Consider the following 26,095-nt stretch of genomic DNA (forward strand, 5'->3'; position numbering starts at 1 on the left):
TAAACATTTATGTTTCTGTTTTAAAGAGTTGTTTAGATACCAGAGCAAAGTTATTTTTAGATCCATTTAGGAGCGTGTTTTTGTAAGGCTCTTGTTTCCCAGAACCATTAAAGCGCTTTCTGGGGAAGCTGCAGCAGCTCGGTGCTCCCTGAAGATGCTCTGAGAGCCCTGTGAGTGCAGAAAGCTCTGGAAGTGAGCAGATGAGACTGATTCGTGGCTGCTGGCCTAGATGCATTGAAAAGTGATTAGTGGAGATGGGTAATTGGGATATATTTCAGGGAAGGGCCTTGGGAATTTTTCTTGCACTTGGGGCTGATTGATCTGTGTCGTCCTGGCTGCTGAGGATGCCGCGGTTTCGTTCCACCGGGCGGTCGGTACTCGGGGCTGCGAGTGGCTGGCTGAGCAAAAACGGCTTTGAGACCGATGCTGACAACGTTTTGAACGTGAAATTTGTCCCCGTGAAATTCTTGCTTTATAAAGAAAAAACACAAAACCCCCAACTTTTGAAACCTGACGAATGATGTCATATTAAGCATAATATTTCAATGTTTTCAAACTAAATATAGTTAGGATTTGTTTGTTTTTTCCTCAAGGAAACTGACTTAGATTCGGGTGAATGCAAAAACATTAATTTAGTTGCACACTTCTTAATGGTGAAGAACTCTAGAGACCCCAGACATGAGCCGGTCAGTGGATGTCTGACCTATAGAAATAATGTTTATTAGTTTTTATTGGAAGCGGCTGTGATCTGTCTCCGTGTTCTATCTGCATCACACCCAAATTGAACACGTCTGCAGACATTCTGGTTTCATGCTTGTCCCTGTCCTTGCACAATTCCCTGTGGCTGTTCTTTGGAAAGGGTGCGAGAAGGTTTTTGTGTTTGTTGTTTCTTGTGGGTGGTGTTGTGGTGGTGGTTTGGTCTGGTTGTTTTTCCCTTTAAACACAAGCCGCAGGGATGCGGAGGCCTCCTTGAGGATGCTGATGAGTCGTTGAGGGAACTTGCCCGAGGGATTGTGGAAAGCTGCCCTCGGTGCTTGGAGCTCGGGTTCCTAAACCCAAAGGTGCCGTGTGACTATGTGTGTCCGGATAGCTTTAAGGATGTCCCATAAGCGTTAGATGGCAGCCCAGTCCTAATTGCTGCTGAATTCCCGGTGCGGGATGGGACCCCAGGGACCTCCGGGACTTTGGCTACAGGGGCTGAGTGGGGGCAGAGAGAATTTTCTTCAGGACCCTCATTACAGAACTTAAAAAGGCCTCTCAGGGTTTCCTTCGGGGGCAAACACGGTTACGTTGGAGTACGTGTGTTATACCTTGTGTTGGCAGTGGGGTTATCACAAAGAATTACTGGAAACCCGAGTGCCCGCAGGGTGCTGGTGCTGCCAGCAAGTGGATTAACGACAGGCGGGGGCAACGGCGCAGGGTTCGCGCGGGTCTAATTCGCGTCTTAAATCAAGGAGACAGCTCCGAATAAAATGCATTTATTCATTTATGCCTCAGACTTTATCACTGAAGTGTGGCGAAGAAAAAGCCCCTAACAAGTAAACTTCAGGGAAGAAATTGAAATGCATGCAAACGCAGATGTTGCTTTGGGAGAGGTTTCTTGAAAGTTACCTTCTTCTAAAAATAAATGTGAGAATATGTAAACGACTTGCAGCTTGCACAACTCAACAAACTGTGAAGATTATCAGCTGGACCGTGAGAAAAATTGACTTTCTGCAATAGTAATTAAAAAGTAAAATGTGAAGGCCAAAAGAAATGAGACTTGGGAACGGGATGAACGTTTGGTTTCCTCCCTGCTGTCTGAGGAGCACAGCGGTGCGGGAAGCTGCGAGTTTACGGTCAGTACTGAGCCCCGATATCCGAGGTGACCGGCAGGGGCTGCGTGTGCCCCAGGAAGAAGAGCGTTCACAAAAGCAGCTTGCAAGCTTCTGGCTTTTTACTTTTTAAGTGCTAATTAGAAAATTAAGAACATCCAACTCCCACACATCCATTTGTCATGTTCTGCTTTGCCACAGTCATTTCAATAAAAGGTTTCACGATTTCTCTGCGATGCACAGTTCGGAACGCGCATCTCCTAAACCGAAATGCATTATTTCATTAACAACACACAACTGTGAATCAGGAAACACAGCAGAGTAGCGCACAGCGACTTGCTCGCAACCAGAAATATACCTTCCTGCAGCTGCGATGGAACGGGGTGATTTGCTTAGAAAAACCGGTAGAGTCAATTTGTGTAGCTCAGTACCGAGGGTGGGAGCACCCAAGGGTGTGTTCCCAGAAGGGAACTTGTCCTCTTACCTTGAGATGTGTCCGTGCGCTTGGGCGGTGACTGCAGCAGTGCCATGGAAAGGGGTCGTCACCGGCGTTTCTCCAGTGAATTACAGATACAGAGAGCAATGCGCAGTACAGGCTGTGTGAGAGGAGTAAGTGCTTCACCATCCGCTTGGTCTTTGTGGTTTTTGTCAGAACCTTTAGTATAATTGAATTTTGAGATTAGTTTCTGAAATCTGAACTATCTGAAATCCCCATGTTAAGAAAGGCTTTTTAATGATGATGTATCCCATTTTTTCTTTCTTTGAGATATTAATTCTCCAAGAAATTAAAATTAAAAAGAAGAAATTGATGTTATTTCAGTTAACTTACTGGAAGCAATTAAACTACAAACACAGTTTTTATGATTGCACAGTAGCCAGTATTAGGAAACATTTTTTTCCTCCATTGACTGTATTTTCCCCTTCAAGCAAAAGTTGAAGCTCTCAACAGAAATGAAGATTTCTTCCTTGTCTGAGCATTGGTTTTGTACCCACATCTTGCACAAAGTGTTACATCTAATCCTCTGAGCCTGAAAATCTTCTGTAGGCTTGAAGGTCATTAATTTTAATTAAATAGAACATTATTATTTTTTTTACACTTGCTAGAAAATGAGGATTAGTTTCAATGAGTTGCATTAAATAAACAGAGGAAATGAGAATGTATAATAGATCTCTGAACAGATCTGGAGGCAGCTCCTCGCAGGGCTGGGTGGCTGGAGCCAGGGATACGAGGGATGGACACGGGGGCACAGCCGGGGTGCTGCGGGGAGCCTGGGGGCTGTGTGGGCTCGCGGGGTGTTGAACCCGAGGGCTGTGTGGGCTCACGGGGGGTGTTAAGCAGCCCTTTGCAAGCACGGGCTGGGGCTCGGACCAGCCCCAGCGAGGAACAGCTTCAAAACCTTGGAAGGAAATGATGGTGTGTGCAGGGCACAGGCTGCAGGACAGTCTTGCTGTATGTGCTTTGTTCTGTCTTTTGGAAGCATCGGAGCCCCTTTTCATTCGGAGGAATGAAACGGTCTGTGTCGTGCATGCGTTCCCTCCAGCCCAGCCTGAAGCGGGGACCCAGGGACATCCCTTATGCTCTGCACTGGCTTGTGGCCGTGTTCTGCAACGCCTCTGAAGCGAGCTGGGTTTTATTATGAAATAATAGATATGACGGTTGGCTCATAACCCATTTGCTTTGGGGAGGCTGTTGCTATGCGAGATCTTCCTGGCTGGACCCCGGAGCTGCCGGGTCCCATCGGTGGTTTGCAGCTGGTTTGCTCTCAGTGCTCTCAGGAGACTCTCTGAGTCGGACTGCTCTGCTTTTCTGACCTCATTCCCCACACCAGACAGTTCCTCGTCTGGGCTGCGGGTGCTCAGCGCAGCCTTTCTTCCCTCCACCTGCTCTCACTGCAGATCCACTGAGGCCTTGAGATCAAGGTCAGGGTGAGGACTGAACTCATCTTCCTTCTTGCAGCGAAAGGAAGAAACTGGGGGCTTTACCTGCCTTTTCCATCTCTCTGTGGGAGTGCACGTGTCCAGCATGCAGACTCAGGTGTCTAAAACCCCCGGGAGCTGGTGTGTCTGATTTTCCTGAAGGTATTCATAACTCTTCTTTTCTCCATCCTGCGCAGGCTGGAGGAGCCTGGCAGCGGCTCAGCCAGAGGTTCCAGATGTTTTATTTCCTGCGTGCAGTAAAAAGTTCCTTTGCAAATTTATCCATGTGGTTTGCACCCTTCCCCCCACTGTTTCATTTCCAGATGCTGGGCTGTATTTTAGGGACTAGCAACTCCGGTAAAATGATGCAGTTACAACCATTGAGGAGGCTCAGGCTGATTTGCACACAGCGTTAAATTCAATACATTAGAGCAAGCCACATGTCATCCAGGGAGAAGCTGAACGGTCTTCCTCTAGTTGTTTTGCACCCTTTCAGTCATTCTAACGCTCCCTGGTTTCCCCTAATGGCTCCTCTCGCACATCTTTTGTCCGCGGAGGTTTTTGATGGCTGTGGAAATCAAAGCATTTCAATGTGAGGCTGGGAGCTGTTTTTCCGGGCGGGTCCACGCCGGTTCCCGGCAGAGCGCAAGTGCTGCCTCGGCGCCTGGAGGCGGCGGCTCCGGTTCGTTCCGTACCCGTGTGCTGGCCTGCGTGCCAACTCACTCCCGCTGGGATCGCTTAAATACCCGTAATGGGGAAAGGTCTTTCAGCGCTCTGTTTAACAAGCGGTCCTTGCTGCTCGGCGTGGAGACGGGTAGTCAGGGTTTGCCCAAGACGAAAAGACAAAGAGAAAACAGCCTGTTTCAGCTGCTTTGCTGGATTGTGTGTGGCTTTCTTTTTCGCCACTGAGTTTTTCTGTAGCTACAATGAATACATTTTAAGTACTTCTTCCTTTCAGAAGTTTTTATGCAAAACTGAAAACTTAATTTTAGGTTGGTTTGAAAGAGTTTTAGTCGTTTTGTTTTGTTTTTAGTAGAATAAAATTTGAAAAATAATCGAAGTGTGAATTTTGTGAATCAAAATTATCTGCAAAGCACCAAAACAAACCGGCCTGAGTTTTTGAAAGATTTTCCACGTTAATTTAGTAAATGTTTTGATCCAATCAAATCTGATTTGGTGTGCTAGTTCTGTTTTGTTTTCTGATGGCTAAAAAGGGATCAATTTTTTAGATCAGTTATTCACTTAATCCCAGTGAGGATTCATATTTTAATGCCAGAGATCTGTAAACATGTCCAAACATTTTTAATTGCAGCAGGTAAATTTTAGGATTTATTCTCACAGAAACAAAATATGAGGTGGACAAGAATCCAATTCTGTTGTGTTAGTTGACTTTTTGTCTTTAACTCGTCCTGCTGAACTGCTGGTTTGCTGCATGAAGCCTTTTTGTCTAACATGAAAATAGCAATTGCTCCACTAGAGAAATAGTTAATGAGCAATAGTCAGCTATCAATAATGAGCAATCATCAAGTTTAGAAATGCAGATTCACTTGTCTCCAGCTGAAATGATGTTAGCTAGAGCAGCTCAAAATGCACCATAAAGTACAAAAAGAAAACACCAAACGGGGGGACGGCTCATTCTTGTGGGGGGGCGCTCCAGGGTCACAGGTTCCAGGGTCACAGGGCAGGGCTGGGCTCCTGCCCTGCGGCAGATTCCGTGAATCTTTGAGGAGTAAAACAAATTAATGTGATAAAACCCAGCGTTGTCTGCCCTGTAAAAACAGCAGTGACAGTCATCAACAGGGGGGTGGAGGGCAGAGCAGCCCCAGCGAGGGCCACGTGGGGCTGGGCAGCGGCCGGCATCCCTCTGTCTGTCCAGCCCGGGGCTTGCTCCAGGCTCTCCCAAGGCTGAACTGGATTAAGTGCTGACCTGGTAAGTGGGAGTGAATTCACAACACGCTTGTCTGCACAGCTGTGGGTGTCATTTAGCAGAGATGCCTCAGTGCCTCGCAAAGTGGCGTCTCACTTAGTCAGAAGAAGCGGCATGGAGAGCACGGCAGAGGTGTGCAGCAGTGTCAGGGTGTTCTATAGAGCCAAGTGCAGCAGAGGTGTGCGGCAGTGTCAGGGTGCTCTATAGAGCCAAGAGAGTGATAAAACAACATGAGCAGCCCTGGCAGGCAGGAGGAACGGGCAGCCGGAGCAGCGGGCTGGCTGCTGCCGTTCCGTGCGCTGCTCCAGAGATGTCTTCGTTCTGCAGTCTGTGCGGGAGCTGCGAGGCACCGTCGTGTTTGCAGCTCAGGATGTTGCTGTTTTGTGTGGGGGTTTTGTTTGGTTGGTTCGGTTTTGTTTCCCCCCCCCAGTTTACCTTGTTTGGGTAATTCAGGTTTGTTTTTTGGGGGTTGTTTGGTTTTAGTTTGGGTTTGTACAGAGTGAGCAGTGTGAGGTGCGTGGATCAACACATGGCATTCCGGTGCCTTGCAGGGCACTTTGCTGCCTGGAGCAACAGGTTGAGCAGCTTTGGAAGTAGTGTGAAGGTAAAACAATTTTACAAAGGGATCACCAGAAAGGTTCAAAAGTCGAGGGTGTGTATAAGGTGGGACTTGCTTTATGCAAGTGTTGTATCTTGTATGTGGAAAAGAGGCGACCGCACGGCGTTTGCCTGGGGAGGGAGAGGGTTTCCTCGCTGGGACGATCCGAGGTGCAGTTTCTCCATTGGAGTTCGTGTGCACGGGGCAGGAGCTCCATCAAAACAGGGCAGGTGGGGGGCGAAGGAACCTGCTGGAGGAAAACCAGTTTGGCTCCAGTCTGGAGCGGGTCATGCTGGCAAGAAGTGGGGGGACAATCTGCCTTTTCATGTTGGGATAATTCAGTCATTGATTTCCCTACAAGTTTTAGTGTTTAGATGTGAACACAGAAACGTAGGTGCAGCCTCACCAATGTCGTTTGAAGAGGCATCACAGGCTTTTGGCCTCTTAAAAATGCTTCTGTAAATTTGGGCAGATTCATTCTTGGCATGACTCTATTAACTTACAAGTGTTATTATCAAGAGTACCAAAATGCCAGCAAGCTGTGTATTACAATGAGGCCAGGGACGTACAACAAAATTGATTAAGGAGCTTGAAGAACTTAGAGGCAAAGATTAAAAGAACAAAATGTTTCAATTGGATAAACAGCAACCAGGAGCGGCTGCGATAATCAGCGACTGCTGTGTGAAGGGTGCAAGTGCCAGGAAGACAACATCATTTTAAAATGGGTTTAGCTAGAAGTAGTGGGATAAGCTACAAGACATGGATAAGATCTCTTTAATGTTTAAAGCTCTTAGGGTGGAGGAACGTGTGCACACGTTGGGCTCTGGCTACGTCACCTCTTTAGGGGCTGAGGTCCCGTTCTTTCCCTGCGGGTCGCCCGGTCTCCTCCTGGCTGCGTTTGCTGTGTGTTTGCAGGGCTGGTGGGGAGCGGCGTTTGAGGATCCTCGCTGTGGCAGATGTGCACGGGGCTTCTCGCTGGTGTTCCTGTACCGGTTCTGTTCTCGAATCCGCCTCCTCTGCCCACCAAACCCGCCTGTCTGCAGCCCCGCGCAGGGGCTGGAGTGCCAGTGGTCTGTCCCCGTGCCCTGCCCTGCCCTGCCCCTGCTGCTCACACAGCGAACGCTGCAGGCTGCTCTTCAGGAATGTTCCCTTACCTGTTGTTTTGCCCATACAAACCGGGGGACTGCAGCTATATACGGACTGCTGTTGGGCTGAATGTAGTTCCAAGTACGTGCAGCTAGCTGTTGTATACACTAACATTAAAGCATAAAAAATCCCCTGCCAAAATAGTGTCGTGATATTCATAGGAGGGTGGTGATTCATCAAAAATTGCTGAGTTGGACTAAAATATCATTTTGTACAGATCTGATATACGGTGTTCTCTATAAAACATAGAGGTATGTTTTATGGTACCTGAGAAATGACACGAATGCTCTGGTGAAAATCTGTTAAACTGTGGGGAGGAAATACCCACAATGCCCATAAATACTGATCAGTCTGGCTTCCTCGGTTACCCAGCAGAATCAACACAAGATATATTCTATACATATAATGTGGCTGTGAAATCCTTCCTGTAGACTGGGTATAAATACGTCACTGAGCTGGGTGGAAGGTGGGACTGTCCTGGAATTCAGGGTGTTGGCTGGTGCTGGTGCTTCCTCAGCACCCGCTCTGGCACAGTGAGATGCCGCTGGTATCTTAACAGTGTTTGCAATAGAAGGGTCATCCTCGGTCAGGGGGAACCCGGGGACCCCTGGAAAGAGTGGGGTGAAAGCTCTTTGTGTGACAACAAAGTACTTCGTAATTCCAGCAACCAAAGAGGTAACGGCATTTGGCAAATAAGCTTTTATTGCTTGGTGTTTATTCAAAGCACTCTTGAAAGAAGTCCTGGGTAGGTTGTTAGTAGAGCAGAGAATCTCGCTTTGAGGCGGTGTGCGGAGGGGGAACTTGTGCGGACCTGTAGGTCCTAGGGAAACCTTTTGCACGTAGCTGTTGTGTAGCCTGCCCTGGTCTATCCCACGGGCACGCAGGCTGTATTCCACAGACGTCTTTCAGCCACGAGAAGTCTGTCAGGAACATTCAGAGGGATTCCAAAAGCCTCCAAAGAGGTGACAAACCCTATCAGAGGCAGGGGAGTCCCTCAGGGCACTGCGAGAGGTGAAGAACCAGCGGGGATGCTCTGTCCCTAAGCCGAGCTTTGGGAGCAGGTGTTTGGGAAGGGCCGGCTGAGTTGCGGGGGTGCGGGTGTGCGGGACGGTGACGAGGCTTTGGCGCTGTGCCCCTTGCGCTCCTCCTGCCGGAGACGTTGCTGACGGAGCTCTGGGAACGCGGGGACGGTCTGTGCCAAGCCCGGGCCGGAGCCGCCGTCTGCGCCTCAGAGGTTTTGTGAGCCAGCCAGCCTGGTGCTTCCTCTCCATCTCGTGTGATTTGAACCTGAGCAGGAAGCAATGCACTGTATGGCTGTTTTCTGTAGATATTCACCTTCCCTGACCCCGGGGGCCATCTGTGTGCCTAAAATGCTGCTGGGTCTAAGTGCTTGCACTCATGCGTAAGCCCAATGACGCTGGTCAGCGCGGGGCCCAGGGATGGTGGCTGTGCCTGCGTACCTGCGGTGTCTGCTCCCGCATGCCTCATGAAGCCTGCCACAAAGTTTACTGAATTTTGGCCTCTGGGGTCAAGGAGCTTAAATGAATAAAATCTTCAGGCTCAGAGGGATAAGCGTATTCCGTAATGCCGTAATCAGTTTGGAGAGTGAGCCTTTGCTGCAGCTTCAAACTGGGACTTCAAATGGCGGCGCAGTTAATAGGATTTTACATGTGCTGTGAAATTTCCGAACCAATCTGCACTGTTGTTTGACATGCAAAGTGCGGTGTTGTCTTTATATTAGCAGAGCTGCATGTCTGGTGTATCTCTGTACCAGTACTGTGGATAGACATCTTAAAAGCAAATTGTAATTGAAATTCTGAGCAGGATGAGATGAGAATTAGCTGCCTGTCTAGTGCTTTTCTGTTTATCTCCAAATGTCAGCACTCTGCACTGGAAGTTTTGATAGGAAGGCATCTGCTGTTCAGGCTGGAGCAGGAGGGTGTGTGGGGTAGAGGATGAACTGAATCGCTGCAGCGACAGCAGCTCTGGAACCCGCTCGCGGTGGCTCCAGGGCAGCACCAGTGTGAGGGCAGCAGGAGCCACTCGAGCTGCTTTGCAGAGAAGCCCCTTATTGGAAGTCTTGTGTTACCTAACACCGGAGACAGAGGTGAAGATGGTGGTTCCTGAGCCTTAGCTCGGAACAGGGACTTGCTGGCGCGGCTGAGGACGTGGGCTCAGCCCGGCTTCTGGTCCTGAACTCAAAGGCACTTTCTAAACGATCCAGCCACGGGTGGGTGTTTGAGCAGGGAGGCGACGGCAAGTGCGTGGCTGTTTGTCACTTTGACCCTGCCCAGGATGCTTGTCATGCCTAAGGCTGGAAATGATCCACCTAGATATGTTCTCCGATATGAGATCTAGTAATACGATGTCACCAGCCTCACAAGCTTCGAAGGGACGTGAAGTCACAATTTCACACTGTTCAGCTGTTACCCCGTGTTTCTGGAAGACTTTTGGTTCAGCATATTTATTGTACGATACGTTCACAGGTATGTCTTTGCTCATTTCCTGCACTTCAGGCTCCCCTCCGTACGCAGCTGGGCTGCTGGGGACCCGCAGGACGCTGGAAGCAGCACGTGAGCTCTCTGCTCTTCCTTCTGTGGCAGAGTTCTCCAAAATCCTCCTGGGGCCGTGTCATCCGTAGCTCTGCTCTCCTGGCTCTATCTGCTCAGGGAAGATGAGTTAAGTCCTGATGTAGCTGCCTGGTTGCTTTCAGAATACATTTGGGTTAAAAAATGGCATTGGTGTAATAAGGTTCATTTTTATAGTGACAGAAGAGGCTGTGGTTGATAGTGTTACATGCTTTCATGAGATTTTGAGGATCAAGCTGCGAGCAGCAGGTTAACAGTGTTTGTGATAGGATCTCTGAAAATGGGCTGAACTCACCATAATTCCTGTGTGACTCTGATTCAACAGGACCCTCACATGCTTCAAGACCTTTATGTACTACTTCTCTGTAAAGAGTCTCATCAAATACCATGTTTCTTCCCTTATTTATTTTCCTTCTCTTGATGCCAAAGTCACGAGTAACGTGCACTTAGGGCACCCTAATTTTTCAAGTCAGCAGGATGAGTTTTCTCTTTTGAGCTACCTTTCAGCTGCTCATGCCAGTTAATAGATTTGCAGTACTCTTACATTCTTTGATTAAAAGGTTTGACCCATACAACATCTGCTGCTATGAAGAACACAAGGTAGGGATTGAGTGGCTTTAACGCTTTGTACCTTCTCAGTCGCAATGTGTACATGGAGCGACCTGTGAAGTTGGGGGTGTTCCCCAGGTCCTGATCACAGTGCGAGCAGCGTTTGTTCCAGGGCTGAGACGCGCTGGCAGAATTGGGTGCGAAGGTCCCCCCGTGCCCTCCTGGCAGCCGTGCTGGCTTTGCGGCCTCTGGAGCCCCAACCGGGAACTGGCGGTGGATGATCCGTCACCGTGAGATGCGCTGGAGGAAGCCGGGGCTGTGTCACCCAGCGCAGAGCCGGTGGCGCCGCGTGGCACGGCCGGGCACGGCACAGCGGCTGCTGCCGCCCTCCTGCTCCAGCCAGTGCCCAACACCCAGCTCCAAACCCGCTCAACGGGCGCTTCCTGCAGCGTTTTGTCACAGTTCTCACATGCGCAAACCTCGTTCCTCTCCATGTGGCTTTTCCATCCAAACTCTCAGTGGGCTGTTTTATTTTTAATACCTGTTCAGCACCAGAGTTTTCTCACAGGCTCTTGTGCTCCCTGGTAACCACACCAGCGGTGCTATTTTTACCGGGAGCTGAGAAATGCCAGCACAGCACTGAAAATTTTAACATTCCAACTGTGCAGCTGTATCTGCTCAAATCTCCATTGCATCACTGAGCTTCAGCTTGCTCTGCTGATTTACAACACACATTTTTCCGACCCCAAATCATCACCTCTCCCAGTTCTTTCCAGTTAGGAAGCTCTGAGCCTCGCTGGAGCACGTCAGGCAATGCCCAGGCTGGGGCACATCTTGCCCACCTCTCCCCTCCCTGGGCTGGTGAAATCGCAGTGCATGGGACGTCTTCTGTGCGCTGCCGTCTTTGTGCTGAGCAGCGCGTGTAGAACCTCCTGCGTGGCCTCCAGCGCTCGGTGCAGGTTGTGCTGTGCCGACCCGTGACCCGTGGCCGCAGCAGCCGGGGCCCTGGCCGGCAGGAGTGACCTGCAGGGGGCCAGCGCTCGCTGTGGCTCCCGCCTCCCCTTGCCTCCCCCTCCGCCAGTGCGCCCATCCGAGCAGCAAACACGGAACGACCAAATGGAAAACAACCTTGTTCTCTGCAATCTGCTCAACAACCTGCGTCGTGTGATAAGAATCCTAACGGCAAGAATGCGATTGGATCATGTAATTGGGTAAGGGCTGTATCCTCATCTGATAAGCAGAAAGGGCTCTGGAGCTGCTTGGGAGGTGAAACCTGGCTTTTTGAAAAATTTGAATCAATTTAGGAATGAAATTGTCTTTTGACAGTGTGTTTTGTTTTCCAATTCACCTTCAGGAGTACCTTTTAGACAAAAACTCTCAAAAGTATTTTACAGACCTGAAAGCTCAAAATGTCACCTGAGGTTTCCTGTCCTGCAGCATGAATGTTACCAAATAACCTTACGTTCCCAGGCAATGCTCCCTGGAGATGATACTTGAAATGCTTTGGATTGCATTTAAATTTTCCCGCAACTTCGAGGCTGTATCCCGCACATCAGTCCTGCTTGTGTCGGGGCGGTGACAAGAGCTCTGCCCCGTGTGATGAGGCTGCACCCCCCAGTGCTGATAATGAGGGTTCCCAAGCATCAGCTGGGAAGCACGAGGAACGTGGGCTGGTGCACTCTGCTATCAGACCGGGCCAATAGATCTGTAATTTTTCATGGAGTGAGGGTGCCTATAGAGAGAGGGATGCCGTGGATCAGTTCACCTTAGCTGTTATCCTAAATATCTGGAACACCAAACACCTGTGCAATGCGGGGCAGTGCCGGAGGACGCGGATCCCTTCCTGTCCTCGGTGTCAACGCGTTTGGTTCGTCATCTCCCACAGCGGGAACTGTGACCTTGACATCTCCGTGTGTTGTCATCTGCGTGTGTCCATCCTGCCTTGTGCTGGTCCTGATGGAACTGGGGGAGCTTTGATATTGACTGCCATTTAACATCAACGTCCTCAGGGGTTTTTCAGCATCTCGAGGTTTGAATAAACGAGGTTTTGATCTTACTCTGTGGGGCTGACCTCCTCGTGAACTGAACATCTGACATGCAATACAGGCTGGTGGAATAGCTCATCTTGGCTGTGCGAGGAGCGTGTGGCTCTGGGGAGCAGCGGGCAGGAGCAGCTCTCTCCTGTCTGCAGGTGGATCCGCTCCGTGCTGCAGCGCGGGTTCACAGCCCTTCTTGTCCCTGGCAGCAGCATGAAAGGATGGGAGAGAAGGGAAAACTGAATGCTAATCTCCTCCCCCTGCTTGCCTTACATACATGTTTCAGAAATTATTTGTTTCAGTACAAATCCTGGGATTTTTTTTGCACCTGTTTATTAAACCAAGCCTCTAAATAAATTTTAGCTGCTTTCCTGCCTTCTTAATCCCCGTGTTTTCTTGCAGATAAATCTTGTATAATTAGCTGTGGCTCGGGAAGCCTGCAGTGCCTGAGGAGGATGAAGTGCAGGGCCTGGTGGAGGAGCTGGGGTTCAGCAGCCCGGCGCCGATCCGGCACAGCCGCGGCTGCCGCCTGCGCAGGGCGCCCGGGGGCGCGTTGGGCTGCGGGCGGTTGGAAACGGTTCAAACCTCCAACTCCCACGTGAGTCGCCGGGTGTTGTGTGTCCCCATCTCCGCTCACCCGTCTATCTGCAACTCACCTGATGGTCACGCAGGAGAAAAGCAAATCCACCCGCCTGTCAGCACAGATGGCCAGCTCCTGAAACACACATTTTAGCTCACGAGTCGTAAAAATTAGATTATTTTGGTTTTTGTAGACTTTTTTTAAAGCAATATTTGAATTGGTAAGCAAATTGGGTGTTTTATCTATCAGGCAGCTCGGTAAAATTAAGAAGTCTTGCTAAGATTTGTCCTGGCATAGGTCAGGAAAAGCTTTGCTTCTGGGTTTTTTATGTTTCATGTGTTATAGATAGACTTTTGTATTTGATAAATATGTGCATGATCTTTTAGGTGTTTCACAGTCTTTTTCTCAACTCTCTGAGCATGGGGAGAGGAGGGCATGCAAGTGACTGAATTGACAGTACGAGCAGCAGTAGAACTGGCAAGATGAGTTTTCTTTAAGGGTGAACTGTGTGAGTTCTGTTACCTGGGAAAGCCGCGTGTCCAGGGAAGGTGAAGGTGAAGCTTTGCCCTGTCCCATCTCTGTGGATCAGTTTGTCAGCACAAGGGCAGAGTCACTGCGGGATACGTGAGTGAGGAGCAGCATCCCTCAGGGCGCTCGGGTGTTCCGTGTGCTGGTCCTGGTTAAACAGCTTAAAACGAGACAGGCTTAGGTTCCTCCCATAGCCCAAGCTCTGAGCAGTTGCTTCTGTCTCGCCAACTGGTGCAGCTGAGTTATCCCATCTCTTGGGTAGTTCTTCATGTAGCAGTAACTGGGGATGATGTTCATGGCTCGTGCTGGTTTCTTCCCTGACCAGACAGTCCTGCCCGTCCTCGCAGGCGGGAGACAGACAGTTCTACAGAAAGAAAGCAAAAGAAGAGGCAAATCAGTAGAACTGGTTTTAAACTGCAAAGCTACCCTGGTCTGAATGCATCAGAGCATTTGGGCATCAAACCAGCTTGGTCTAGGGTTCATGAGGACATTTCTGCTTGGTACTAAACAAGATATTTTTCTTCTATATATTAGATACATTAATATGTACACACATACATAAAAGACAAGGAAAGGAGGACTCGAGAATCAAACATGACATTTCTTTGTTGTGTCAGGTCTCTCCTTTGTTCCGGCAGCTTTTCCAAGCCCGGGTTCTCCCTCTGGAAGCAGCATCTCCCAGCTCCGCTCAGGCTCCAACGGGCACAGCCCCGGCGTCTCGGCTCCCATGGGGCACAGAGACGTCCCAGAAAACATGGAATTTCTTAGACTGGAAAGGGACTGTGCAAAGGAACCAACTGAGCTCAGCTTATATGAATTCTGCTGCTCAGTTGCACTGGGTATGCGGTTTTGTTCCGTGTGTGTAAGCAGATGATTCGTGTCCTCAGGTATTTCATAAGGAATTCTGTGTGCTAATGTTGAAAAGAAAAAGCCCACCGTTTTTTCTTTACCAACATGATTCCTTCTGGTTATTCTGCTATTGTGTTCTTCAAGCAATCTGGGAACAGCAGTGGAGAGAAGGGGTTGCTAAATCTCTAAAATGAAGCTGAACAAAAAAATGAATGCATTCCAGTAATAATTGGTTTCTGTACACAGAGATAAGCTGCCAGAATAACAAGAGTGCGATTTGAAATGCTGGCTGGTCTCCTGCGAGGAACGGTTGGGCTGATCCTTAGCTGGAGTAAGAAATAATGCAGTTCCATAAGAGTAACGGTGCTGTGGCGGCTCATCTTGGCTGAGCATCCCACCTCATCCCTGCCGGGGCATAAAGAACTGGACTGGTGCTGTTTTCTGGAGTGCCCAGAACCTCTTGTTTTGAAATAACTCTCTGAAACATTTTCAGTGAAGAAATGGCAATTTATGCAATCACCACACTGGGACCTTCTGGATTTTTTATTTATTTATTTATTTATTTTAAAAAAGGCAAGAAAAAAGCCCCCAATCTGCTAGTGTGCTCCACCGCCTCTGAGTTCTAAGGCTACAGAATGAAGTTGGCTGAGCAACAGATTATTAGGAAAGCAAATCAGCAATGTAATAAGCTGTGTAGGTGCCAACGTTCCCACGCAATTGGAGCACTTTTCCTGCTGGGAGAGGCTGAGGGAACTGGACGTTTTCAGCCTGGAGAGGGGAGAGGGCTTAGGGGGACCTGACGGACCAAAGAGGTCACAGGAGACAAGGCTGGGGTGCGCACAGGGACAGGGAGAGGTCACAGCCGTCGGGAGATGGAGGGAAGGTTCTGGAGGGTTGGATTTTGGCTGGAAGGGACCAGAACGCTGGCCCAGGAGACCTCTGTGCTCTCTGCTTTCAGTGGCTTTCAAGGCCCAGCTGCTCTAAGCAGCCCATCCAGAACTCAGCGCTGACCGGTCCCTGGGCAGAGGTTGGACCGGAGCCTTCCCGAGGCCGCTCTGCCCGCTGGAGCAAGCGCAGAGGTTTCTCTGGCTTCCATCAGCCCTGGACCAAGCTCGCAGCGTCTTCTCCTGCATTCTGATCTTGTGTCTGTGGAAGTCCTCCGCATTGACTTGGACATGGAGTAGGACCAGGAGCTTGGCATGAGAGGTCAGAATATGACACTGAACACAAGTGTGAGACTCTTCAAGGTCCAAGGCTGGCCAGGAGTTTTCATATACACAAGTCTGTATGCAGTCAGTGTAAATACAGCTTAATTCTGTGTGGATTCAAGAGAATAGCTCATCATCTCCCAAGGCACAATTTCTTCATTGAGAGAGGGGCTCCACCAGCTTCCGAATCAGAACAAGCTCAGTGGCTGATTAGAATGTTGCTCTAAACACCAGGAACTTTAAAGACAAGTTGTAATGTTTTGATAATCGTTTAGTTGCTCTTAGATCAGGCACTAAACTCCCAAGGATCCTCATTTGTCCAAATTATGCCCCGATGCTCTGGAACACACTTGTGCACGACCTGGCATGATCTCTGATCCCACCGCTCCATCTCTGTGCAGCTCTCTGCAGTAGCAGATGTCCAGAGAACGGGCTGGCTCCACTCGCTGCCTCCTTACAGAAACATTCCAGCACAACTGACATTATTTTTTAAAATGCACAATGTAATGCATAGGTTGGGAGTGAATAGCTTTTTTAAATACAAAAACCTCTGCATAAAAATGAGTTGAAAATACTCAGTGATGCGTGGAGCAGAAATAGAGAGCTTGTGTTTTGCTCCCCTGGTTACACAGATCTGCTGACAGTAATGGAATACATCCTTCCCAGGAGGAAGGAGAAGTAACTCACCTGCTAGAATTCATGCATTAATTGGTATGAATATTAAGAGTCTTTTGAGGAAAATAAGTTTGTGGTGGTTTGGGGTTTTTTTGTTGGAAATAGGTGAATGAAAAATATAATATACAGTGGCTAAAATGTTTGAAATCCTACAGCCAAAGACTGTGACTGTCAGGAGATTTACAGTAGATGAATATACTGCTGGATTACACTAACGTATGTGTGCACTTTTCACTGTGCTGGGAAGTGGAAAAGGCAGGGAGAAATTTCTAGCCCGTGCAGCTGCTGTTGCTCCAGGTTCATCCTCCTTTCCTCCTGCAGCTACAGAAAGGCTGCTGGACTGCTAAAGCCCATCATGCAGCCGCTGCTGCTCTTGGGACGTTTCCACTTGATGAGAAGTGTAATTTCCCGGTAGTTTGATTGGCGCAGAAGCGTCCTTTGGTGCGTTCTTTGGGCAGGCTTTGCCGGGAGCTCTCCAGCGCCAACCGAGAGCTGCGGCACCGGCCGGACTTCACGCGGGATCAGAACGCTTGGGTTGAGGTGTGGCCAGCTCCGTGCTGCTTCTGGCAACTGAGAGACGACCACGGAGAGTCAGCAAACATAGATGGTTTCCGGCAATTCCGGTCTCTGTGGAGGTGGGGTGCAGCCATGTAGATGTGGTTATGGTGATAGAACATAAATCTAATCGTGAATGCTTAACTACAGCTACTGAGGCAGGAATTGGTGCTGAGGAACTGATGCAGATTGCTCTGCAAAATCTTGTTGTTACTGTAACCACCTTTCGTTTTGCTCGTTAGTATTAGGGTAATCTAGTAAGTCTTTAAGAGAGCTTCAACCACATGCCAGTAGTGATTCCAGGAATACCTGTGATCTTCTGATTGGCGATGTACTGAACGGAATCCCGTGTTAATGCAAAAATGGGAACTGAAAACGGGTTTTTGCAATGCGTAAAACCAGTGCAGAACTTAATATTTTAGTTAATTTTGGGTCTTTTACAAAACAGTTTGACATCCAGCAGCTGAGGATCTGGAAATTATCTTTACTAGATGGCTTTATAACTTCCCCAATATTTAGATCTTTCCCTGTAGCTGCACTTCAACAGTTTTTAGTGGTGTAATCGATGAAAGAGATAAATTAAGTGCAGAAAAATGTAGCATTGATTTTGTGATAGACTTTATTCTTCCAACAGATTATGTCTGCTTGTGGATAGAGCAGGTCAAGGACTTCGTGTCAAAATTGATTTCACTGAAATGTGCAGGTTAACAAACAGAAAGGTGCCACGGAGATGCGTCTGTCTTGCACAGCTTTGTTTTTCTGGTGTTTTCCCGTGCTGAGCTCTGGGGCTGCAGCCCGCGGGTGTTTGGTGCAGGGGAGCCTCGGCGCTCCCAGCGCGCCCAGTGACGGCTGAGAACGGCGATGGGGTGAGTTGAACTGCACCCGAGGGCTCCACATCTCACCTGGGAAACAGCTCCCAGTGCGGGAGCTTTGTGTCTGTCTAGTGGAAACAAAAACGGTTCTGAAGTGGTACGAAAGTGGTTCTCCAAGTATAGAGAAGTTGCATAAAGCAGAGAGTGAGAGATGGTTTCTCGGCGTGTCTGTGGTCGCAGTGCGGAGGGGCTGGAGGTGGAGGAGCAGAAGCCGGGTTGCTGTTGGGGGGTGGGCAGGGGGTGGCTGGACAAAAAGGTCATCACTGTGGAGAGTTTCAGGTATTAGGAAGGGGAGTTTGGCGCCTTCCGGGGTGCTGAGGGCTGGACTCTGTGGGACAGCAGGCGCTGAGCACAGAGCCGCCCGGCCAGGGCTGTGTCCCAGCTCCCCCATCCCAGCCGGCGTTGCCACCTCCGGGCACAGGGGCAAAGGGGCTCCGGTTCTGAGCTCTGCCCGGGGCGCCTCCCTGGAGCATCACCCACCGGCCCGGCGGCTCCTTATTCCACGGGGACCTGGGGACAAGGATGGGTGAGCCACTGTTCTGACCTGCTGGGTGATCTCGCTCTGTGGAACAGCTTATTCTAACAATACATGTTCAGGCAGTGAGCTGAGGGTGGCTGTCACTTATTTACTGGTGTAAAGGTGCATTTTGGAGACCCCAAGGGACAAATGGCTGCTTGCACTAGCTGGAGGTGCATGCACAGTAACGGGATGTGAAAGTCATCCTTCCAGGAACGAGCTCCGTACGTGCCACGGGCTCCTTCCCTCGGCTCCAGCTTCCGCGTGTGCCATCACATGAACAAACGATATTGCAAGAGATTAAATATCTCTTCAACGAAGTTGGGGGGCAGGAGCTTTGAAATAAGCAAGTAAATCTGAACACTCTCTTGTCCGTTCTGAAGTGATTTAGGGGTTATTTTCTAGCTGCCTTTGATCCTTAATAATGCTTAGTCAAATATTAAGTGGACTGTTAACTGGGGAGTAGCATAACAAGAAGTTTAATCTTCTTTGTCAAATCACTTCTGGAGAGAGCTAAATATTTGTGGACCTTATGGTTCCTGCATATTTGATTATTGAGTCATATCTTCTGTGTCTGTCTCTCACACAGGTTCATCTCCAATAGAGCCAGTTGTGGGGTAGAAGGACCGTCACTCGTCAGACACAGGCGGGCCCCGGGGGACCAGGTTTGTGTGAACTCTGTGGCTCTGTTACCCGCTGCACAGCAAGGCTGCTGGCACCGCTGCCCGAGGAGGGATCCGTCAGCTTTGCATGCTGAAGGGTAGAGCTGGTGCTTATTCCACATCAATAACTCTCCTTCAGCCTCAGTGGTCAGACCTGTGTATGTGTGCAAGGCTCCAAAGTCCAAAACTGAAGTGTAAACAAATCGTCTTTTTCCTTTTTTGTTTCCATTTTCACTGGAATGTAAAGGTGAGAATGACAACAGCAGGAAAAAAAAACACCACAGGAGAAGGAAAACTAACTCAGACCCATAAAGAACAAAAATAAAGAGAAAGAAAATAATCAGTATCATGGATTAGTTTCTTCCAAATATTATGTCAGAGTTGATGTTTTTGGTTTTGTGGTTTTGTTTTTGAAAAGAGGTTATTTTCTGTATTTCTGAAGGACGAGGTCTCTGGAGCAGACACGGCCAGCGCTGTGGAATGGTTTGGAGAGAGAGACAGGACAGAGAAGCCTGGCAAAGCCTGTCCAGATGCTGTGCCCCGGTGACGGCAGAACCGGAGGGCAGAGGAGCCAGTGCCCCTTGTCATCGGTGCCAGGAGTGCAATGTCGCAGCACTAACCAGAGCAGATACCCCCGAGCATCTGCCGCCTCTGCTCCCCTCCCCAGGCGTCCCTTCCCCGACGCGGCGGCTCCGGGTGAGCACACAGCACAGCCGGATGACCCCCCCGCGCTGAGCTGCGGGAGCGGGGACACGCTGCCTTTATTGAAGTGCCAAACGAGTCTCGCTCCATCACAATGGGATGTGACCGCTGCTCTCCATGCAATGGGACAGTTTTGTCACCTCTCCGCTCTCCTCTCTAATAGCAATATCCTTCTGCTGCGTGCTAGATAATGTGAATGTCTATTCACATTTTAGGTACAGCGCGATGACTTGTGCTTGACAGATCTCATTATGTCATAGATCAACCAGTCTAAAATTTACATAGGCTCGGATTAAAAGCCATTAGGCAAAGTCTTCCAGTCTGCGTGGTTTCAGGTAGGCAAACCCTTCTCCTTATGTCTCTCTACTTTTTTTTAATAGAATCTAATAACAGAAAATTGCAGAAATGTAACAAAATGCAATCAACATAATCAGAGTTGTCAAAACCTGTGCTTGGAAATCATAACCTGGATTTCCACAAAGCAGAGGAGCCGCAGCTGGTCTGACAACAGCATCCCAGTGGTTTTAGACCTTTAAAGCCAATATTCTTTCTCCTCCTGAAATTTCATTATCCTTGAAGTGACACTCTCCTGTTTTTAAAGCCTGCCTTAGTAATTGAATACTGGCATGGGCATTGACACAATGAACACACACCTAATGCAAATCCCTAACAGATACTCACGTAGTTAAATTTCTCCTCAATTGTCCCCTCATGAAGTTGTTCCTTTCCTCCCGTATGGAGAGACATTGTGCCGGAGATCTGCAGAGTGAGTCTCCAGAGGGCACATTGGAGCAGTCGAGACAATCTGTGCCCAGCGAGCAAACCATGTGTACGTGTGTCCTTGCAAAACCCGAGCATATGGTGAACAATGGGTGCCTAATGAGAGACACCTGCGTTACGTGACCCCGGTACCCGGGCGCGATAATCCAGCAGATAACAAAGAGCTGTTCTCCCACCCGCTGCTTCCAGCGTTACCCAACTTGAACAACCTTCCCATGAGAACCTGCCCCGTCTTTTTCAGACTGCTGTCTCCTTCAGATCGGGATTTGCCTTCTACATGTGTGCTCTTTCCAGCTGGGTCCCGTTCCCTCACCCCAACATGATCGGCTTTGTCACAGAGGTGGTTGTTTTTAACAAACAAAAAAGTACTGGGTTTTTTCTACTTTAAAAAAAAAATTCTCGGAACTAGGTTTGGCAGTCACCAAACATACATTCCCACTGGCTTAAAGCCCGAGTTCTCCTCCCATTGTGTGCGTGTTGGGAAGAGCTGGAGCCTCTGCAGGAGGCAAATGTGAACCCGCTGCTGTGTGTGAGCCGCCTGAGGCTGAATGGGTGACCACCAGACCACCAAACTGTGTTATATGGGACCACACACATTCTGCAAAATTAAGCTTATCTTAAATATGTAATCAGCATCCTAATTCCATGTATGTTCTTATACTATGATCTTGCTGGAGGGATTTCTGTTAACTGTACTTGCAATGCTTTTTCCTTAGTACTTTGGACTAAATTCTGCCTGTGTGCCCCTCCATCAGCGAGGTGGACCAGAAGAGCGCTATTGTGGAGAAAATGTCTCATAGGTTGTATACCTGGCCAGTCTCTGGGTGTATTTGCAGGGATACTGTGGAGACAGCAGAGCTGGGTGGAGAGAGACAGCACAAATGAGACTGGTTTTAACCACGGTGAACAAATGGCCTGTGACAGGGCTGTAGATCAACTCCTTTAGATGACAAAACCAGCCAAGTGTTCGGGCACAAGAGCCGCCCCACGGGATGGACTGGAAACAAACTTCCAGGTAAGTCAAGGCTTGGAAGAGCTGCCCTGAATTAGTGTTTTGTAACCTGTCATCTAGATTGTTGTTTTGTGCTCTTCCATCTGGTACAGTGAGGAACATCTGATCCGGCCATCCCCTCTCTTTACTGCTCTTTTTTTAGGGGATGATTTGGTTTCGTACTTTTTCCAAACTTGTGTGGTTTTGTTTGTTTGTGTTTTGGTTTGTTTGTTTTAATCTGTTTTTCAGTAAGGTCTTTTTTGTCTTTTTCCACGGTTTTTGTCCGAGCTTTCCAGTAGCTCTTCATGAAATATCATTAATCTGGACTTGATTCTTTGGCCACTTTGGCAAATCATTCCGTGACGGGATTGAATGGAACACGTTCATTGAGGGATTGTGGTGGGAGGAACTTTTGTTATTTGTGGTTCACCTGTGCCTTGGAGCGAACACTTCGACACCAGCAGATTGTTATAAACAGCGGCTGTGTTCATGAGAGTGAGAAAAGAAATTGCGTTTGTGCCAGCAGTGGGGACAAAACATGTAATTTCTCCATTAGTCTATCAGGTTAGCTCACGTAAACAACATGATTAAATTTGTCTGTGTGCATCGTGTTATATAAATAATAATGATAATTAAAAAGCCATGCAAGGCCCAAAGATAACAAGAGTATGTTAGGGGAGAGCTAGGGAGAGGATGGCAATACTGGAACAACGGTCGGTTTAACCCATTGGCGCTCAGGACAGTCCGGCCATCAGGGACTGGTGGTGCCGACACAAAACGGCGTTTGTGGGCAGCCTCGGCCTGCCGGGCTCTGTGTACGCGGAACGTGGGGCCACAGAAAGGACTGGAGTAGCTTTATCTGTATGGACACCTCTCATGCGGGAAAGCGACTTTAAAGAAGTTAAAGGTTTAACAAGCAGCAGGTTTCAATTTGAACACATCACTGGAAGCTTTGCTGAGCTAACGCCTTCACTACAAAGAAGCAAAAAGAAGCAGAAACTTAATTCATTGTCTCAGCCCTTTAAATAAGACTGTGCAAGGGAGTTCATGGTCACGAGATTCCTGTGTGGAACAAAGACTTTGGCTGCCTCTCAGGAGCCTCATCGGACGTGCTGTATGAAGCCTGAGCAGCTCTGGTAAGGTGGCAGTGGTTTGCAGCCGCCTGTCAAAGGGCTCTCACGTATTTCTGCGGTCCTTGTAAAGGCAGAATTCTCCAGACACTGCCCGAGAGCCGGGGGCAGAGCGGAGCAGCCCCTTGCTTGGCTGGACCTGCACAGGCCGGGAGCTGCTGCAAACTGAGGGTCCTTGGTCACCATCTGGAGCTTTCCCTGGGCTCCGATAGTTCTGCTGAGTGCTTACACAGATTGGAAATAAATTGGAAATGCACAGAAAGAAAAAACTCGCGGGCTGCACTAAATTACAGCAGCGGTCAGTGCTTTGGCACGCGCAGACGAGCAGCTGGTAGATGAGTTCGGCAGAGCTGCCTTGGTTTGGGGTTTACAGATAAAGCGTCTGGATCGCAGGGAACTCGAAGGTGTTTCTTTCACCTCCTCTCTGTGTTCTCTGGTGCACGAATGATCACAGGCCCTGAGTTCTTGTCTGACAGAAACAGGGTTAAAGAAAAAGGCGAGACAAGTGTATGAAATTATGGAAATGCAGTGTTGGCACACAATGAAAATTGGTGGATATTTGCAATAGTGTCATTTACTTAATGTTGTGTTGATCTGGTAATAGCTGTATTTCCATTATGGAGAACGAAGAAAGAAACATAACTTGATGCTGCTTTATCCTTATTTATTCCCATGAGATTGCCTTGATCGTCAAAAAAACGTAACATGCAAATGTAAACGTATCTGGTTTAAGGGCACAATGGACCATGAGGGTCTCGGGAGCTGCTGTAGCACCGGCTGCGGTTGCTCAGAGCTGCCTGTGCAATGGGGATCAGGCTGGCCCGGACCTGCGGAGCGTTACCCGGCCCGCAGCAAGGGAGCCGGCGTTTTCCAGGTTTAACATGCCGATACAGATATATATCTATCTATATCTGCCTTGCCACGGCACTCGTGTTGCCTCTTACCACATCTAGGGAACCTGCCAAACAAAGTTCTGTTCACGCACTTCACAACAATGAAGATTCACGTTTCTCCCAGGGAGGAAGTTCCCATACAGATGCCGCCTGATATCTTTTTCTGAAGTATGTTTGCATGAATAATGATTTTATTTAGAAATGCAAAGCTCCGAGGCTGCTCGAGCGTGTGGTGCAATGTCCACTGCAGAGGTCTCGGTCGGAGCGGCTCTGTTCCGCCTGTGCACCCGGCGGGCTGCGCGCACTCGGGGGCACGGGCAGCCCTGCTGGGGCTGCGCCACTGTCACAGGACTCAGGGTTCTGCACGCCTTGATTCACAGCTTGGTAGGCAGCTTAGCAAATCTCCACGGCAACCCCATGTGTACCATAAAATTGTGAATTATCTTGTTTAGAAGAGGTTCATTAGGAAGATTAATGAGATATTATTCTTCCCTCATTCCGTGTCCTGGTGCAGGGGGCACGGTAATTTTCCCAGCTGCGCGCAGCAGCGATCGCGCCTCTCCAGGGTCCCCAGCATCGCTGCATCGTGAGCAGTTAAACTGCTCAGTCTTCGCAACAGTTATTTGTCAGCTTAATTAGCCCTAAAGGAAGCACTTGTTCTAAAATAGGACAGCGGTTTTGTTTTCCCTGAGAAGGACATAGTGTTATTAGCAGTGGCAACTTGTTTAAGAAAAAAAAGAGCTTTTAAGCTGAGTTTTCTGTGAAGTGCCAGGAATCATTTAGGTTCTGTCGCCTGCCCCGAGGTCGCCCGTTGTCTGCACGCTGTCTCCCGGAGCTGCCAGCCTCATCAGTACCAAATTAGTGCAATTAGGGGGTCTGCGATGGGTCAGATACCGTCACGCAGCAAGGAGGGATCGGGGAGATGTCTTCATCTAGAAGATGGAGTACGCTGCGAACGTCCTGCGGGCTCGCCCGCATTTCATCTGGGACGCTTATTTCTTTGGTTTATAGCAGCAGAATTCAGAATTTTTATTGCGCTGTTCTTGCAGGGTAAAAGGATCAGAACGAGCCTTGGAAAAAGCCACAGAAGGTCATAACTGTGGGTGAACCTGGTATTATGGGTTTGCCACAGACAGATACAACTACAAAAATCCGACTAAAAATAGCTGGTGAGGTTTTAGACGGAATTAAAACACGTGGGAGCTGTGGAAGGGCTGGAACTTTGTGACCATCAACAACCACATCTGTAGCCCTGATCCCAACCCGAGGACGATACCTTCAATAGGCTTCCTCTTCAGAGAGAATTAGATGCCTTTTTAGTGAAAGAACCATCTTAAAAAATATCTCTGCCTGAACATTCTATTTCAGTCAAGAAAACGTCTCTTTGGTTTCAGGAGCTGTTCTGTAATTATTACAGTTACATATTTTTCTTATTTATTAATAATTATTCACACTTTGTATAATAATTGAATTTTATTTAGTTGGTTTTTTTTAATGCTGTGCTTAAAAATGGCGAGTTTTCAAATGTGTTTGCTGGTCTGTATCTTCTGCCCTAAGCAAACCTTTGCAAAGCTAGGACTCCTGTAAGCTAACAGGCTGGTTTCAGGGGGCGCCAGTTGGGGCTGGTTTGGGTGGGTGTAGGAGGGGATGGACGGACGGACAGGAGAAGGACGGACGGCTGGGAGAAGGACGGTTGCTCGCTCTGAGCTGAAAGAGGAGGGATGGATGGCCCATCAGGTGCAATGTGGAGCCCAATGGGCTGCAGATTAATTGCAATTTCAGACAGTTCTCATTATCGCCATGCTATTAATTACTTTAATGATGCATTCATTTAGATTGAAAAGATGATACCAGTAAAGTTTAATTAAAAAAATCAATAATTCATTAACACATTGTTGTTATACCTACATACGTCACCATAATAATCTCCCGTGTTGGAGAAGCTGTTGTGCTTCAGCTCTGTGTCCATAGATCTCTTTGTTAGAAGCAATTTGTTAGTAGGATAATCACAAAAGGAGGGTAATTTAGTCACCATTTTCTTTCTTTAGAGACTATGGACCACAAGGCAGATCAATTCTTCTCTTCGGGCTAGGCAAAACGATAAGTAGCCCAGGTAATATTTATTCTATTTTTATTCAAGGTATCATTTTGGCGTTTTTGTGGCTGGCTGAAATTCACAGTATGTTTGAAGGAATAAGCCAATGAACTTTTAATTAGTTGTTCCCGTTTTGGGCCATAACCCAGGAGTTTTATCCCAAAGCAGCACAGCTGGGTGTTCGGGAGGACACGTCCCCTCTCCTGCCGCTGGAACCGGTACCAGTACCAGCTACAGCTCAACATCACCCGACGCTGCCCCGGCACCGGGGGCAGGCTGCTGCTCCATGTCCCCGCGACACTGCAGGTGTGTGACCGAAGGTTTAACATCATCCTGGGTTTGTATATGAATGTATATATCAGTGTGTGTGCACACATAGAAACATGAGCAGAGTGATGTTTTGTATTTCTCAGACAGATGGGAGAAGGAGCAACAGGGAGCTACTGGAAACCATCCAATGTTTAAATGAGAAGTGAGCTGAAG

General features: G+C 48.6%; 1 protein-coding gene across 6 annotated transcripts in view; it reads left to right on the forward strand.

Annotated features, from left to right (window-relative positions):
* Window positions 1-26,095, forward strand: part of LOC110366168 (uncharacterized) — a 52,406-nt gene that overhangs the window by 1,500 nt on the left and 24,811 nt on the right. For 5 of the 6 annotated variants that reach the window (XM_065029396.1, XM_065029400.1, XM_065029397.1 and 2 more), the window contains exons 2-5: window positions 18,949-19,024; window positions 19,464-21,518; window positions 25,566-25,630; window positions 25,778-25,918. In XM_065029396.1, the coding sequence (XP_064885468.1) occupies window positions 21,496-21,518; window positions 25,566-25,630; window positions 25,778-25,918 (229 nt within the window). In that variant the 5' untranslated portion in view covers window positions 18,949-19,024; window positions 19,464-21,495. Of the gene's footprint in view, window positions 1-927; window positions 2,424-18,948; window positions 19,025-19,463; window positions 21,519-25,565; window positions 25,631-25,777; window positions 25,919-26,095 lie in introns of those variants that run through there. The other variant, XM_065029395.1, reaches the window with a different exon arrangement.

Source organism: Columba livia, chromosome 14 (genome assembly GCF_036013475.1).
Source record: "Columba livia isolate bColLiv1 breed racing homer chromosome 14, bColLiv1.pat.W.v2, whole genome shotgun sequence".
In the NCBI taxonomy this organism is placed as follows: Eukaryota; Metazoa; Chordata; class Aves; order Columbiformes; family Columbidae; genus Columba; species Columba livia.